Genomic DNA, 16,592 nt, shown 5'->3' on the forward strand with positions numbered 1-16,592 from the left:
CACTCTTGGTCTGCAGTGGGCCCAGGTTTGCCATGGATGCTGCTCTGTGGGATGCAGAGTAGCCTCTGTCCACAGTGAGCCTGGGCCTCTACGGACAGAGGCTGCTCCACAGCAGCCTCTTCTGGTCCCCACACTCAGTGCTGCTGCCTCTCAGACAGCAGCATTGGGGGGAGGTGGTTCCACAGAGCCAGTGCTGAAGGAGAACCATCTTTTAAGCCAGGTTCCCCCAGCACTGGCTTCTGCCTGTCTCTGCACCTCTGTAGGAGGCAGCAAGGGGAGGGGCAGCAGGTCTGTGGAGCTGAGATGCGCAGTGAACCACCTTAAAAGCCAGCTCCTTGTATCAGCTCCTGCCTACACCCTTCACTCTCCGCACTGCTGCCTCTCTATCAGATGCAACCACAGAGGGTAAGGGGGAGCAGGCGGATCTGGTGCTCCTAGGGAGCCAGCATAAAAGGCAGAGGCAGCAAGGTGGGGGGGGGAAGGCGTGTAGTTGACAGGATTAATTGATAAGCTCAATCTCATTGGTTAATCATGTAGTCATCCACACACTGACATGCCTAAAGGAAGACTGTAGAGTCTAGAGAAGTTAAATTTCGATTAACTGACTAATCAGATAGTCAATGCAAGTTGCATTGACTATTTGATTAGCCAGTAAGGGTGCCTCCATCTCTGAAGTGTAGAAATAGCCCAAGGGCTGTTGCTACATTTCAAAGGTGAAAGTGCTGTGGGGAACACAGGGCCAGTCGAGTAGTCCCCCACTAGCCCTGTTCTCCTTGTGGTGTTTCAAAGCGGCAGCGCCATGTGGAGCCCAGGGTCAGCTGGGGACTCCCTTGCTAACCCCTGGCTCTGTGCAGCACTGCCGCTTTGAAATGCCGCGGGGAGCCTAGCATTAGGCTCTTTGCAGCATTTCAAAAAGGCAGCGCCCATGGAGCCTGGGATCAGTGGGGGGAGTCCCTAGCTGATCCTGGGGTCCACAGGGCGCTGCTGCTTGAAAGCGCTGCGTACAGCCTGGGGACTCCCCAGCTGGTCTCAGGCTTCATGAAATGCTGCCGCTTTGAAACACTGCATCTTCATCTCCCTCCTCCCCCCCCCCCCCCCGCTGCCTCTTTCTGATAGACAGCAAGGCAAGGGAACTACTAGTCGACTACTGTATTGACCATCTGATAAATATTTACTTATCAGATAGTCGACTACTCAACGAGTTGTTCACATCCCTTGTAGAGTGTCTGTATTGCAGTGTAATGTGCTTTCTGCAGGAAGTACTGGAAAGTAGGTGGGGAGCTGCATTCAACACCAGCTGAAATTACCCAACTTGTCTTCAAAATTCTGTCAAAGCAACACTATTCTTCGTAATTGCATAATCTGCCCTAAAATGGTAATGAAAAAACTAGACTTTCCCTTCTGAGCTAGATAACACAACCATACAGAAGTGCATTAGCACAGGTTTTGAGGAAATGATGAATATTCTAGCCCACTACGAACTGTAAAGTGTATCTTTGGATTCATGTACAAAAGTGCATGTTTCCAATCTATTATTTGACATTGATGAGTGTTCCTTGCTTAAATATCTGGAGATGTACATTAAAATATAGTCCTGACTGTGTAGGATACCTTAGACTTGCTGAAGGACCCCAGCTGTGTCCACTCTGTTCTCCAAGAAGAAAAATGAAAGGAATCCCCCACTACCACTCCTTAGTTGGTGAGAAGGGCTGCTACTGAGCATGTTTGGTTGTGTTTCTCTGACAGAGGAATGTCTGCACTGCTCCCATAAAGCTTCAAATCTCAAACAATACATGGAGACAGGAGTTTTTACATCAAGAATGTAGATATTTACTTAACTAAAATGATACCGTCCAATGGCACAGAGAAAGAATAGCAAATAAGATACTGTAGTTATTTTGTTTCTCATCTTTTGTCAGTAGTACATAAAAAACACTAGACCTTTTTCTACGAGAAGCAGGCAGAAGCTAGTCTAACAGTGGTTGAAAATACATTCTAAAGCCAACTCTCCTCCAAAATAAATAAATCAAATGATCACACAGAACAAAAAAGACCCCCAACTAAGTCAAGTAACTCTATTTTGTGTACAAAAAGAAGCAATTAGTTTAACTCCTGGTCTTTCTTAAATGTCTATTTCAGGAGGTCCATTGCTGTCTTGAAGTTACTGGCTAACCTTTCCATTTCAGTGGGACCAGAATTTCAATCCTGGTCTCTACCTAAAAGCAATTATTCAAATCCTTACTGGTCCAAATACTCTCATTATTTTAATAAAGTATTGCTCTAATGGACTATATCCTGCTAAATTCTTCCACTTCACAAAATGATATAGTGATGCCAATTAGACTAGTGTTCCCATTCAGTCTCCGAGAGGCACAACATTACAAACTACTCCATAACAGTAAAGGGAGTTTCTTGGCACCTTTCCCTTTGGTCTGAAATGTACAAGCACACTGCTTAGTGGATGATCCATTAGTGTGCACACATTCATGCCACTTCTTGATCCATTCTTTAAGAAACCTAATCCATCTTGTGAAAGATTAAACAGCTTTCTCTGCAGAGAAGAAAGTCAGTTTCTCTTAGCAGAATCAAGGACATACAGACAAAAACTGCCCTTTATCTTCCTATATTTTTGGTCACATTTGTTCATATGTAAGACCCACTACAGAAAAAGAAAACTTGAACTTATACATTTAGCATCAAGAAGCTCTATTCCTCAAACCTGCAACCAAAACCTCAGAACCTAAATTGAAGTCTGCACTACTCTTCAGAAAATGTACGAATACAATAAAAAGGTTCCTTCATTGAACACATAATAGCTCTTCAGTGAAGACTTTTGCTTAATGTTCCACCAACTTTGTGTGGGATTTTCAGGTATCAGGAAAGGGATAAACGAGAATCAGAACAATTGGCTAACATCTTTATATTATTACAGATCGAACCTCCCAAATCTGGGACTCTTTGGTCCAGCAACATCCGTGGTTCTGTAGGGCCACGGATGTTGCTGGACCAAAATAGCCCCGGAGGAGGCAGGAGCAACACAGTGGCTGGGGAGGGCTCATCTGGGCAGCCCCCACCCTGGCTGGGGAACCCCAGCGTCAGTGGAGACAGGTGGCATTTGGGGAGCCCCTGCCCTGGCCAGGGAATCCCCGGTGTTAGTGGGTCCAGGTGGCAGCTGGGGAGCCCCCGCCCCAGCCGGGGGTGACAGGGAAGTCCCAGCCACAGCCAGGGCCACCTGAATCCCAGCAAATCCTTGGTGGTAGCAGGGCCAGAGTGACTGGGCATCTTCTGCTGGGGAACCCCCTGGCTGAAGCCGGGATGGTGGAGGTGGGTTGCCAGAATCCCTAGCAACAGCAGGGTGGCCCTTGCAGTGGGGGCAGGGCAGCCAGGCACCCTGGCTGGGGAACCCCCGGCAGCAGCAGGGCCGGTGGCATTGGGTGACCCAAGCCAGGAACCCCTGAAAACACCCTGTGGCAGCGGTCAAGCAGTCCCCATCGAGAACCCCAGGAGACTCTGGGGCAGTGGAGGGGCAGTAGTGTGGGAAGCCATGTTGGGCCAGGTTTGGGGGGTCAGTGGCAGGTAGGGAGCCCCTAAGAGAGGAGCCCAGGAGTGAGGCAGCCAGCAGGGAAGCATCAACTTTCCTTGGTCTGGAAAACTCCCTGGTCCGGGACAGCTCAGGTCCCAAGGGTGCCAGACCAGGGAGGTCCAATCTGTAGTGTTTGTTATACCAAATATCCACATACAGTTCAAAGTCTGAACCACTCCTATATCTAGCCATATCAGAATTTTATATAATTTATAGGACTGTCAACTACAAGCATACAATTTTTTTTATATTAATGAGATGAAAAGAAACCAGCGAAACCCTGAGGGGTATTCGAGAGAAGTCTGAGGGGTACGTCAATACAACTGGAATTTGGAGAAAACTGAATTTTTATTTCAAGTTTTACAGTGCTTTATTATTTTTGTACTTTTTACACCCAAAAATTTCATTGCCATGATTAAGTTGTTTAAAGAAATGTGTTGCAATGGTAGAAAAAAAAACTGTGTGTGTCTGAAAACTGTGGGTACTGGGGGCACATATATAAATAAACCACTGGTTGAAACACACTGCTCTAGAACATCCTAAATGGTAGGATGAAACATGTTGTGTAGTTTGATTTACCATCTCTTCTAATGTTTTGTACTGGGCTAAACAAAATAGTGCTCAAATAAATAAGGAAACAACACTTGTTTGGTGAACTTTATTGTTTCCTGTCAAAGATAGTTAGAGTTGACTGTAAGCCACTGCACCCCATCTGACCCCAAAACGATCCACATGCAACATAAGTGGCTTGAAATGCCAGGATATTGATATGAAAGGATGCTTCCTGTTCTGACCACAAACTCTGAATTATCAGTATTTCTAGACGTGATCTCCAACCTGTTGTGGAGGCATCATTGACTACGGTCCTGGTCACGGGAGAACAAGCAAAGGGCATACCCTAGCATACATTGATCTGTTCTGTTCACCACTGTAGAGAGTTCAGGCATTTAGACAAGCTTGTCCAATGACTGACAACTGGAGTGCTAGATCAACTTCAATCATGATTGAAGAGGACAAGATGCAATCTTGCATTCTAGACCAAGTAAATGCATATGGCCCACTGTCTAGTAACTTCAGATATACATGGGCCATAGATGAAGACTAAAATTGAAAGTCTAGACACAGGTGTCAAATTGCCTAGAATTGCTCATGTGGGAGACAGATTCCAGAACTCAGTCTAGCAGGCCCCCAATTAACTTGATTTCTGTTTTTCACTGACATTCCTCCTCTCCCCCCTCCCCGGACAGTCTTCTGATTTTTTGTTTTGTTCAAAATCAGCCCTAGTCAATTAAAGAGATCCACTGTGACGGATTCTTCAGTTCTGCTCCCAGTAATCATCTAGGTACCAGAAGAGATGAATTCCTCTCCTCCTGAGATAGACTGCTATCGCCGACATGCATTTGGTAAAAAGTATGGGACTTACAAAAAGACAAGGGGGAGAACTGTATATTATTAATGCTGATCTGCAACTAGAAACCTCAGAAATTTCCTGTGGCTTAGGAAAATAAGCAAATGGGAACAGGCATTGTGGAGACACAGAGCAGCCAATCAGTCATTGTGATTCCAGCCATGGGAAGAAGGAACAGAGAGAAACTGGATGGCATAATCCAGCTGCACAGTGCTTAGGACCTACTTGTTTGAGGATATTGAATCCCAAGCCCTGTGGAAGTTGAGATAGTATGACCCCAAACAGAGCGGAAATAGCCATGACTGGTTTGTTGCCCTTGAAGGGAGGGTCAAATTGGCTACTTGCCATTAGTTGATGGACTATGAGCTGGCCAGCTGAACTGGAAAAAAAAAAGCCTTCTTCGGTGCAACTTGTGTTTCCTCCTGGAGAAGTCCTGTTGCCTTGCAGAATAAGAGGCTGCCTGAAATAATGTTGCAAGTACTAATGCAATTGTTCCTAATCCCCAAAATGATGTCTAAACTGTTGTGGTATAAACCCCAAAGGATTGCAAAGTGACCCTGGCATCCTTACAATAATGTAATGTCTCATGAGTATTTTCAGAAAACAGTCACAGCCACAGCCACATAGCAAATGAGCTCTCCTCATTGTTACAGTTGAAACCATAATCCTAGATTAGTGTCCACCACATTGAGAGCTGACTGAAGTGATGTCATAGCCACTAACGGGCTCTCTGCAAGGAAAGCCTTCTTAAACCCTTCCACTGCATCCTCAGGCAATTTATCTATCAATCTGGACGTCATGTCTCAGTTCACAAAGTTGTATTTAGATAAAAATACCTGCTGATTAACAACACGCACATGTGAGGAAGACACAGAATAAACCTCTCCTCCCATTGAATCCAGTCTCTTGGCCTCTTTTAGGCATGCACTTATATCTGCTGTGTCACTTTCTCTCATTGGTGGCAATCACTGTAAGCGAATTAGGAAGTGGATGTAAAAAGAAACGTCAATTATTTGTATGGGCCTGTTCTAGTGTGGCACTGGGTATTGAAAAAAACATCAGTTAAAAAAAAAAAAGTATTATCCTTTTTCATGGATAAGCTCTATGCTATGGGGAGGGAGGCACTAACCCAGACTGGAAGTTCTGCTTAGGGGTTTCTTCCATCTCTTAATTCCTATGATTTGAAGAGGATTTTGTCATTTAGAATTTTATTAAGCTACCATTTCAAAAGCCAACTAATAAATCAAGACTAATACAGTCGAGCTAGATTAGATTTTTATACTGATTTAAAAATAAAATCTGCTGCATGGCATCTATCTGTGGACAATGGTGAAATATTTTACAACGTGCGCTTTATAAAAATTGTATAGAACCCAGCACCATGGGATCCTGGCCCATGACCGGGGCTTCTAGATGCTACTACAATGAAATGTAATTATTTATTAAGGACCTAGAATTAAATTCTAGTTTAGCTGATGATCACTGGAATCAATAGGAATTGAGCCCTCATATACGAAGGCAGAGGTTAGCCCTAGCTTAATTACACTCCACAATATCCCTCCTTGGCAATCATTTTGCACTGTTTAAATGAATGTCCCAGAGGTTAAGCTATTGGCTAAAGCCACCAAAAGCACTACCAAGTGGGGAACAGAATGCAGGAGCTCCAACTAATATTTCTTTCTTTAATCAGTAGCATTGATAACTCTCCCTTCCCTTCTCCATCCTATCTCCTGCTCAAGTTGAAGATTTTCCTCTCTTGCATTTCTTACAAGGATTTTTTTTGTACCTGTCTTTTACACTGAATTTGGGACAAGGACTGGCTTCATATCAAACGTGGCACTGCACTGAGCACACTGCCAACACTTAACACAACAAAAACAGAACACGGCCTCACATTTGTGACATTTCCAACAGTCGAGAACACTTACCCGAACACCCAGCACTGAGTTCCTACCCTTTTGCACTGTGTGTCTGTGAGGTAGGCATAATATTGCCTGGAAATAGAAACAACGAATGAAAATTCTTTAATGAAGCCCAAAGCTTCTGAAATACATTTACGCTTAAAATAAATAATTAACATTCATATTCCCTATATCAAAAGTGGAGCAATTAAGGCTTTTCTCATGCATTAAGTTAGGACTAATGATCACACAGGGAAAAAAATCATTCCCCGTTTCTTGGAAGAAAAAAATGGATTAAAAAAGTTATCTGTGCTTTAAACTTTAAAGTTATTTTTTCATTTTATTCTAGTTCCTGAGTGTGCACTTACGGCTTGGGAGGTAAAGCGTGTCAGTAGAAGGTTAGTCTCGGGGGTGGGGAAACAGGCTAAGGAAACCAAAGATTTGTTTAAATATTAATAGTTTTAAAATGTGCTTCTTTTTCTTGCTTTGACATTACTCTGAAAGGCTCCCATTCTGACACTGGGTCTAAGTGGGAATGGAATACATTTTACATGACTACACCGGCAGCCTTGGTGACTGTTATCCTCCATTCACAGAACACACACAGCACAGGCAGCAGCACAATGCAAGGTTTCTGATAATCTGCCAACCTGTATTAGTGCTGATCTGGACAGCTTGTTGTTAGGGGTGGGGGATAACCCCATTTCCAAACCATTCAACTGATGGTTTTTCTACAGAAACTGCCAATAAAGGATACTTACTTGTGACAGTGACTGTATTTTGAGGATAGCAGATTAATGGTTATTTAATGTGAATGGAAGGAAGAGCAGTATTTGTGATATGGTAATTAGGGGAAATGCCATTTGCCAACACAATGGAACACACAGTATCATAACTGTCTTTTTATTCTTTCCCAAATACAAAGGAAATTAAATTCAAAAGTCTTATGTTGCTGTAACATCAGGGTTAAGAATTTAAGCAGAGGAAGTATAATGGGGAAGAACAGCCCTGTGGTTCAAGGTGTTAACTGCAACTCTGGAGACCTAGATTCAATTCTCTGCTTTGTCATAGACTTCCTGTGTGACATTGGCCAAGTCATTTAAAGTATTCTCCAGCCCGAGTGGGAACGTCTACACTGCTATTTTTAACCCACTAGCATGAGCCCCGCAAGACCAAGTCAGTTGACCCGGGCTCTGAGACTCGCTGCCATGGGCTTTACTTTTTTTTTTTTGGCAGTGTAGACATACCCTTTGTTTCTCTGTGCTTCTGTTCCCCATCAGTAAAAGGAGGATAATAGCACTTCCCTACTCACAAGAGTGTTATGAGGATAAATACACTAAAGACCGTTAGGCGCTCAGATACTATGGTAATGGGGTCCATATAAGTACCTAAGAGAGACAGAACACACAATATTGAAAAGTTACGGTTCCTACACAATTTGCGCATACATACTAAAATACAGATTTACCAGACCCCACCCAAAACCAACCACAAGTACAATATATACTTCAATAGCTGGATTTCTGATTTTTCCATTTGGATGCAAACCCTGCTGCAAGACATTTTGAGTGCTTCACAAAATTACTTGATGAAATAATTTTGTGAGGTGACCTGAGGATTGATTAGTTCTCAAGTCCTGATCAAAATTCATATTTTGCAGCTCCACTAATTATTCAAAACAAGAAACTACAACCTTTCTTTATAACACATTGTAATATATTCCATCTCAAAGATAAAGAGGTAGCTAGAGGCAGGTGTAGAAAGACCCACAGGTGTAAAATCTCTAATCTGCATGCTATCATGATCATAGGCTCATGTCAACAAAAGAACCTTATATTAAATAATGGGCAGCTGAATATGGAACTAATCTACCCCCTATAGGCAACTGCCATGCCATCAGAAGAGAGAATGATGCATTCTTATCAAATCTCATCATTAGTAGCATACACCCAGACTGCTGAATTTATCCTTAATCTTAAACCTATTAATGCAAAAGTAATAACTTTGCCCTTTTTGGAGACTTACATACATAATTTCTTTTCATACACTTTATTTATTTATGAACCCTGCATGTCCTTCCTTGTGCTGGTAAGTATCAAACTACTGTACAATTAGAAAAAAAAAGTTACCTTACAGTAGGTGCTGTGATAATTCCAATGAAGAGAATTCTACCCCAGCTTAAAGGGTGACTTGCTTGGAACACAAAGATATGCTTCAAAAAGAATGTGTTCAACTCAGTCAGCTAGAAATAAAAGAGAGTCCATTAATGAGATTCTGTTTTTCAGAACAAACCCTTGCACATGTAGCCTCTTCACCGATATGTAATATGTTAGGGTTAATACAATAACTAAAATACACGAGAGGGAATGTTTTATGGTTCACTGCAGCTCAAGTAAGTAGTTCTGTAGGTTGGATTAAAACAGTGGTTCTCAAACTAGGGATGTTAAGGACTAGTTGACTAATAGACTATCTGATAAGCAAATGCTTATCGGATAGTGGGTCGACTAGTCAATCCCCTCCCCCCGCTTGGTGTCTCTACTAAATAGAGGCAGCAAAGGGGCGGGGGGTGAGGTGGTACTTCAAAGCGGCAGCCCAGGCTCAGCTGTGTGGTGCTGCTGCTTTGAAATGCCACCTCAGTGTTTGAAGGGATGGTGCTGCACAGCTGAGCCAGGGATCAGCTGTGCGGCTGCCCCTTTGAAACACAAAGCAGTGTTCAAGGGGGAAGCAAGACACAGCTGATCCTCAGCTGTGCAGCGTTGCAACGCATCATTTCTGAGGAACCCGGGATCAGCTGGGGAGTCCTCAGGTGACCCGGGGTTCTTGGGAAATGCTGCACGGAACCTGTGGTCAGCTAGACAGTGGTTCTGCGTGGCATTTCAAATCAGCATCGCAGTGTGGAGCCTGGAGTCAGCGGGATCAGAGTCCACTTGGGCTCCATGCTACACTGCCGCTTTGAAATGCACAAGAGCCCCCACTGGGGGCTCTTGTGCATTTCAAAGCTGGTACCCATGTGCAGCTCAGAGTCAGTGGGACTTCTTGCTGGCCCCGGGATGCATGCGGAGTTCTGCATTCCTCCTTTGAAATATACAAGAGCCCCAGCTGGAGCTTTTGCACATTTCAAAGGAGGAATGCGGAAGTGCCTCCTGACTAGTCGAGTAGTTGATGGAAATCCTAGCGACCACTTTTTGGCCGGTGGCCCACCTGGCTCAATGCAAACCTTTCTATGAAAACTCTCCGTTAATTATATAATTACCCCTGAGCCTCCCTAGTGCCGCAGCTAGGGAGAATAATTTAATTTAACTAGTAAGAAAGGAAATATTAATTGAAATTATTAAACAGATTAAGCTCTTTAACTTTCTCATGTTAGTTTACCAAACTTCATTTTAAATAAAGTAAAAATATTAATTTATGTCCAATACAAAAACTTTTAACATTATCTTTATTTATGTCAGGGGTGGGGAATCTTTTTGGGATCGGGGGACCACACAAGTGAGAAACAAACAAACCCACCAAAATAATAAACAAACAAAAAAACATCCAAACACAAAGAACAACCCCAAAAACTCCAATTCTTCTGGTGTTAGTGAATTTTGTAGACCCCCCCCCCCCCCCCCCCCCCGCTTAGGCTCAATGTGCGGGACAAGGCTGCCAGTGAGTGGGATAGGGATGTGGATGCAGGATGTGGGTGGAGGTGGGATACAGGATTGTATTGAAGGCTGGGGATGGAGAGTCTGGCCAGAGGGGAGGGTGCAGAAGCAGGCTGGGGGTAGAGTGTCTTTCTGGGAGAAGGGTGAAGGAGCAGGCTGGGGACACGAAGTCTCAGTGGGAGGTGGTGACTAAGGAGGGTAGGGTCCTCCTTACTTTCTTTTGTGCCCTGCACTGCTCCCAGGCACCATGTCCCAGGCACAACCTCCCACTGTTCCTATTGAGTGGATTCCAGCCAATTGGAGCAGCAGTCATGTGCTGCTGTTCCCTCAGTTGGTGAGGGGGAGCAGTAGTGCACGGAGCTGCTTCCGGCTCTGCTTCTTCCCCATGATGAGGATCTGGCAGGGAGGATCAGGGCTTTCTTCCCCCTTCCCCTCCAGCAGGAAGCTGCACTAGCACTCCAACTTCGTGGGAGGGGCTGCGAGGCTGGAATGCCAGCACGAACTCCCCGTTGCAGGGAGAGGGACTGAGCTCAAGCTGCAGACCACCTGCAAGGTATCCGCAGACCCCAGTTTGAGAACCACTGGATTAAGAACTAACAACTTTTAAAATACAATCTTCAGAACAGGCAAAGTTGTATACCAAATCAAAAAACCAAAACACAACGTTTAAAAAAAAAAAGAAAAAGTGCCAACACTTTGAATATCAGGTATCCCATCAAAGTTTCAGTTAATAGTATATAGAAGTTGCACTTTGGAGTAACAGCACAATTCTTGTAGCAGTGCAAGGATGCAAATGTAGAAAGAGGAGAAAGTGTTCAAGTCTATAAAATCCAAAGCTCACTGGATTCCTTCCAAATAAAAAAAAAACAGATGATCTTTTTCTTTTTTCCCCCAAGAGTTCTTTATATATATCTGTTTAGTTTTAATTATGTTTTTAATGAAATGCCTTATAAAGATCTAAAGTGATTGTAAATTTAGGACAAGTGGCTGAAATATGCACAAAATATTCATATTTTAGTACCAGCATATTTATGCTCTCATCCCAATAAAACCACAAATAATTAAACCAGTCTATCACTTATTAAAATATAGCTAAAATAAAATATGAAAATATGGTACTGGAGGTGGTAGCTCTGAACAGCTGGAATAAACCACCTGTTTCCTTGAAACAATTCCTCCTGTTCAATTGTATTGAAGTTTTTAATCCCTTAAGAATCCTCACAGTGGAACATGAAATGAGGATGTGACTGCTCAGTATGATCATTTGTTATTTTAGACATTGTGTCCTATACTGTATTATATTAAGTATTTTTGGAGTAAGAATTGTCGGACTAGTGTCCCTGTGGGCCTCATTTCAAAACAAGAGATCGTTCTCTCACGAAGGAAGTCTGTTCCAATTAGAAGGGACAACTTTCTAATCACACAAAACTGAATACCATAGCGCTTCCCTTTCCTGAGACTTGGCCTCTGACTCGGCCATTTCTCTGAGATCCCACAGTCCCACTCACTCCATCTCCCTTGATTCACTACTTGCTTTCCCCTACCCTCGCTCACTTCCACTAGGCTGGCATAGGGGATTGAGGGGTGGAAGATGAGGATTCCGGGGTGCAGGGCTTCAGGGTGCAGAAGGGAGCTCCAGGCAGAGGATTGGGGTCCAGGCACCAGCAGGGGATGTTGGTGCTAATGTAGGGTCAGGAATTAGGGGTTGGAGATACAGGAGGTGGCTGAGGGTTGGGGTGTGGGAAGGGATATGAGGTGTGAGCTCTGGGCTCCAGAAAGGGGTTCTGGACCTGAAGCAGGGGTTACCATGTGGGAGGGGGTTCAAGGTGCAGGCTTCAGCCAGATGGCACTTATCTCAGGAGGCTCCTAGTCCCTGGTGCAGCAGAGCTAAAGCAGTTCTCATTGGCTGCAGTTCCTGGCCAATGGGAGCTTCAGAGCTGACACTCAGGGTAGGGGCAGTATGCGGCATTTCCCTGACTAACCCTGCACCTATGGGCTGAATGGACATGATGGCCACTTACAGGACTGGTGCAGAGCCAGGGCAGGCAGGGAGCCGGCATAGAACCCGCTGCTCCATTGACCGAGCTTTTAAAGGCCCAGTTAGTGGTGCTGACTGGAGCTACCCCGGTCACTTTTTGACCAGGAGTTCCAGTCAAAAACTGGATGCCTGACAGCTCTAGTTCCAATTAGCAAAATTATAAGTAAGTAATTTGAATGCTATCTTGGGGGGGGTAAATATTCTCAGGTACTACAATGATTATATTACAACATTTCTGTAGACACTGCAGAAATTATTCTTTTCCCATAAAAATTAGGCTTCCTTCTACTCCATTTTACATTCACTGCATCAGTTCATTTTCTTTTTTTTCCCCTTAAAGTAAAAGCCTTTGGTGGCACCAATGTGAGTGGGGCCAGACACCAATGACTAAGTAGTTTGCAGTCACTCAGCAAAGCTGTACTTTCTTGCTGTATTTCCTTCTGACCAAAAATGATTTAACTCATACCAGTGGTTCCTGAGCTTTCAGGTCAAAATGTACCAGTTTAAGAGTTGCCTTAGGTAGTGCCTAACAACTCAGGCAGATTACAGACTGCAAAACTGAAAGAGAGGCAGGTAGCAGTAGCACATAAGCGCTCAGAAAATCATTAAAGGCTATGTTGTTAGGGGCTATTATGGGCGTCACTTAAACCAAGCTGCCACTTGTGTTAAATTTTGCCCAACTGAACACAGATTAAGGGCAATGGGATTAGATTCCTGAAGAAGAGAGAATATCCATGGCTAGAGTACCATCGCAAATGCTATAAGATTTTTCAGCAAGTACCTAATTTTAAGTGCATGAATAATTCCATTGAAGTCATATGCACTTAAAGTTAGGCACATGTTGAAGAACATTGGGGAATTGGGGACTGAATATCATACTGGTACCTGCACCAGCAGCTGGAAAAATCTACCCATCTGTTTCTACAGTTCTTATAACTATCTATTGCATACAGTAACCCCACACCAGTAAATCAATCTGCAGCCACTTGTCTCTTTCACAGATACTGAAATTTCACTCCTTAAGAGTAGTCCAGATGAGGTGTATATAATCTGTGGTATAAATTCATTTAATTGTACATTTCAATGATGAACTAAGATAAGAATATAATATCTTCTAACCAAACTCAGCCAGTAAGTAAACTGAGCTGATACTAGTTTTGATATCACAAAAGTTTTTTCTTACCTGCCAGATGATCATGAAAAGATATATTCCAGCTACTCTTTGAAATGAGGACTTGGGGTCAAACCAGCGAACATAGGTCCAGCTAGCTGGAGTGAACTGTAATACAGCTCTTTTGATTTTCCCTGTGGTAGTATGAATGTCTCTGAAAGAAAAGAATGGCTGCAGTAAAGACAAAGAAAAGATAAGGGGGGAAATTGATACTGCATTTTAGTTTTTCTATAACAAATCATGATACAGTATTCTTTCCCATAAATCTGTACTTGAGAGTAATGGGTTTTGTGTGTGTGTGTGTGTGTGTATTACAGCACAGGTTGCAGAATTTATTGAGTGTTTCAGTGAAGAGGCAAACAGCTATTATTAGAAATAACCTTCTTACAGCAAAGCTATATACAGACTTCAGTCAGTAGCAAAAAAACAAAAACTTCAAAACATTAAAGTCCAACTCCCAGTGCTCTCTCAAGTACAGTTATTCAGTTTGAGTTCCAAAATATATTTTTCTTTCACTGAAGGAAAAATTACCAAGAGGAATGCTGTTCTATAAATTTCCCACAGAATCCTGAGGAGAGTTTCCTCATCTCCCTATTTACAGCTTCATTGGCCTTATCAACAAGGTATGGATGAATGGCAATACCCTTAATCAAAACCACTCCCTAAAGGATGGGTAAGATTTCGCTATTTAGAAATGTGGGACTCCTAGTCCACAGGTCTCGGTGTGTTGCTATTATATGATTCTCAGCCCCAGCTAGCCTGGTACTAGACCCAACTTGGGAGTCCTACGTGGACGTTTAAGCACTATATGTAAGCCATAAGCTTACCCCTGCTTTGTACATTCCCCACTCCCACCTCTAAAGGAAGGTGATAGAAATGTAGCCATGTTAGTCTGTTGTAGCTGAAACAAAATACAGGACTATGGAAGGGGAATTGGTCAGATGGACTGCAGTTTGGTTTTAGTAACATTTTACTTGAATGGTTAACAAAACAAACGGAAGGAAAGCTGTTGTTGGAGCCCTCCAAATCTCCTTTCCTCTGGCTGAAAGCAGGGAAATTAGATTTCAGCCTGTTTCAGTGTCACTATCCCGCTGTAGGTCTGTGCTCCTCTAGGAGATACAGATATTTGAGATTTCTGGGTTTTGTCATTTCTTTTAAAGGGGTTGATTTTTTTTTTTTTTTTTTTTTGCGGAGAGGGGGGTTTCTTTTAATTTTCATATCCATGTTTACACAACAGAAAAGAATAGTAAAGGACACAAGCACATTTTTCTCCTTGCAATTCACCTTTGAAAAGTCACAAACAAATAAATTCAAAATATTAGGAATTCACATGCTAGCAAATGACATTTCTAGTTAAGAAAGATAGTACAGTTTAGTGTATAGGATACAAAACTGGAAGGCAGATGATCTGGGTTCTCTTCATATGTCTGTAGTAAGTCACTTATCCTCTTTCTGTTTCACCATCTTTGTAAAACTGTGGATGAAACTAAATCTTTGAGTTGGATGGATGAAATTTACTATAGGCCAGATTCTGCCACCTTTAGTCACATTGACTACTACCTTATACTGCAAATGCTTTATCTTCTCTTAATGGGACCACCTGTGGAGTAAAGTACTATACAACATACAACATTATGAGACTATGTGGTCTTACAGATGTTAGGTGCTGATTGTATTATTGTTGGGTCACCACACTAGTGCATAACAGGCTGAACCCAAATCCACTATTAAAAGGATGTTACAAGTTAAACAGTTCTGATGTATGTGTGTATTTGGTTCCTTTTTCTTAAAACAATACTTTGCTGCTATGAATTAAAAGATTAAAAATGCAAATATTTCTATCATTTTGTACTCTATTTGGTCTTAACTTTCACCTTTAAGAATATAAGCAAAATTCTTAAAAATTATAATCAGGAATTCAATTCATACACAAATATTGACACAAGATATTGTTTATATAGAGCACTGTAAATGTATATGGATTATACTCCATTTGTATAGCACGTGTATTTCACATACAAAGACATTTCACAAGAAACTAATAATTCAGAATTTTACACTGCAATATTTTCAACATGAAGCTTACTGGCTTTTTAAACCTACTTGAAACTTGCCCAGTGATAGGTCCTCATCTCCAAGAAACGACAAACTACCATGCCCAACCAGATGCCACCCCCGTTACATAGCAGGATGTCCAAAATGACTTGATCCCACCAGCATTCAGCAAAATTAGGCAGAAGATGCATGAAGAACAGCTACAGAATACAGCAAAAAGATTTTGGGTGAGGAACAACATAGAATTCTTACAAAGATTTTCAATTTTCTTTAAAAAAAAACAACAACAACAGTTGAACAAACAAAAATTGCCACATTTTATGAGCCTGAGTCAACAGGCATCTTTCCACTGATTCCAGTGAACTCTGGATCACATCCTACAAAAGCTCCAGAAAATTCCCTCTTCTCACCTTTTCCCTCTGGTGCTGTAATTATCTATAATAATCAAGTGCAGAGTTTTGAAACCCTTAAACATAATTCAATGTAATAAACATAGAACTCCTGCAAAAATGCAGTAACCATGCAGAACAACTGCATTTTTTTGAGAGACAGGAAGATGGTTTGTGCTTGTCTAAAATCAAAAGGCTATATATTAAAAAGAATCTTGAAAAGTCAACATAGAATCAATGGAATGTGTTTATTTTTAATCATGAACATCAATATTGAAGCATGTTCGAATTTTCAAGACTTCTAGCTGAACACATCGGCTGGCAACCTATATGATGCAATTTTACTATTCATAGATACTGCGTAGACAGTGGCAATGTGAGCTTTGCCATGCTCACCTAC

At 42.4% G+C, this 16,592-nt stretch overlaps 1 protein-coding gene across 3 annotated transcripts in view; it reads right to left on the reverse strand.

Moving 5' to 3' along the window:
- PTDSS1 (phosphatidylserine synthase 1) overlaps positions 1 to 16,592 on the reverse strand; it is a 58,240-nt gene that overhangs the window by 14,529 nt on the left and 27,119 nt on the right. For all 3 annotated transcript variants that reach the window (XM_006123930.2, XM_075920340.1, XM_075920339.1), the window contains 4 exons: positions 15,852 to 16,003; positions 13,761 to 13,902; positions 9,022 to 9,134; positions 6,920 to 6,985 (listed from right to left, as the gene is read on the reverse strand). In XM_006123930.2, coding sequence (XP_006123992.1) covers positions 6,920 to 6,985; positions 9,022 to 9,134; positions 13,761 to 13,902; positions 15,852 to 16,003 — 473 coding nt within the window. The remainder of the gene's footprint in view (positions 1 to 6,919; positions 6,986 to 9,021; positions 9,135 to 13,760; positions 13,903 to 15,851; positions 16,004 to 16,592) is intronic.

Source organism: Pelodiscus sinensis, chromosome 2 (genome assembly GCF_049634645.1).
Source record: "Pelodiscus sinensis isolate JC-2024 chromosome 2, ASM4963464v1, whole genome shotgun sequence".
NCBI classification, from domain to species: domain Eukaryota; kingdom Metazoa; phylum Chordata; order Testudines; family Trionychidae; genus Pelodiscus; species Pelodiscus sinensis.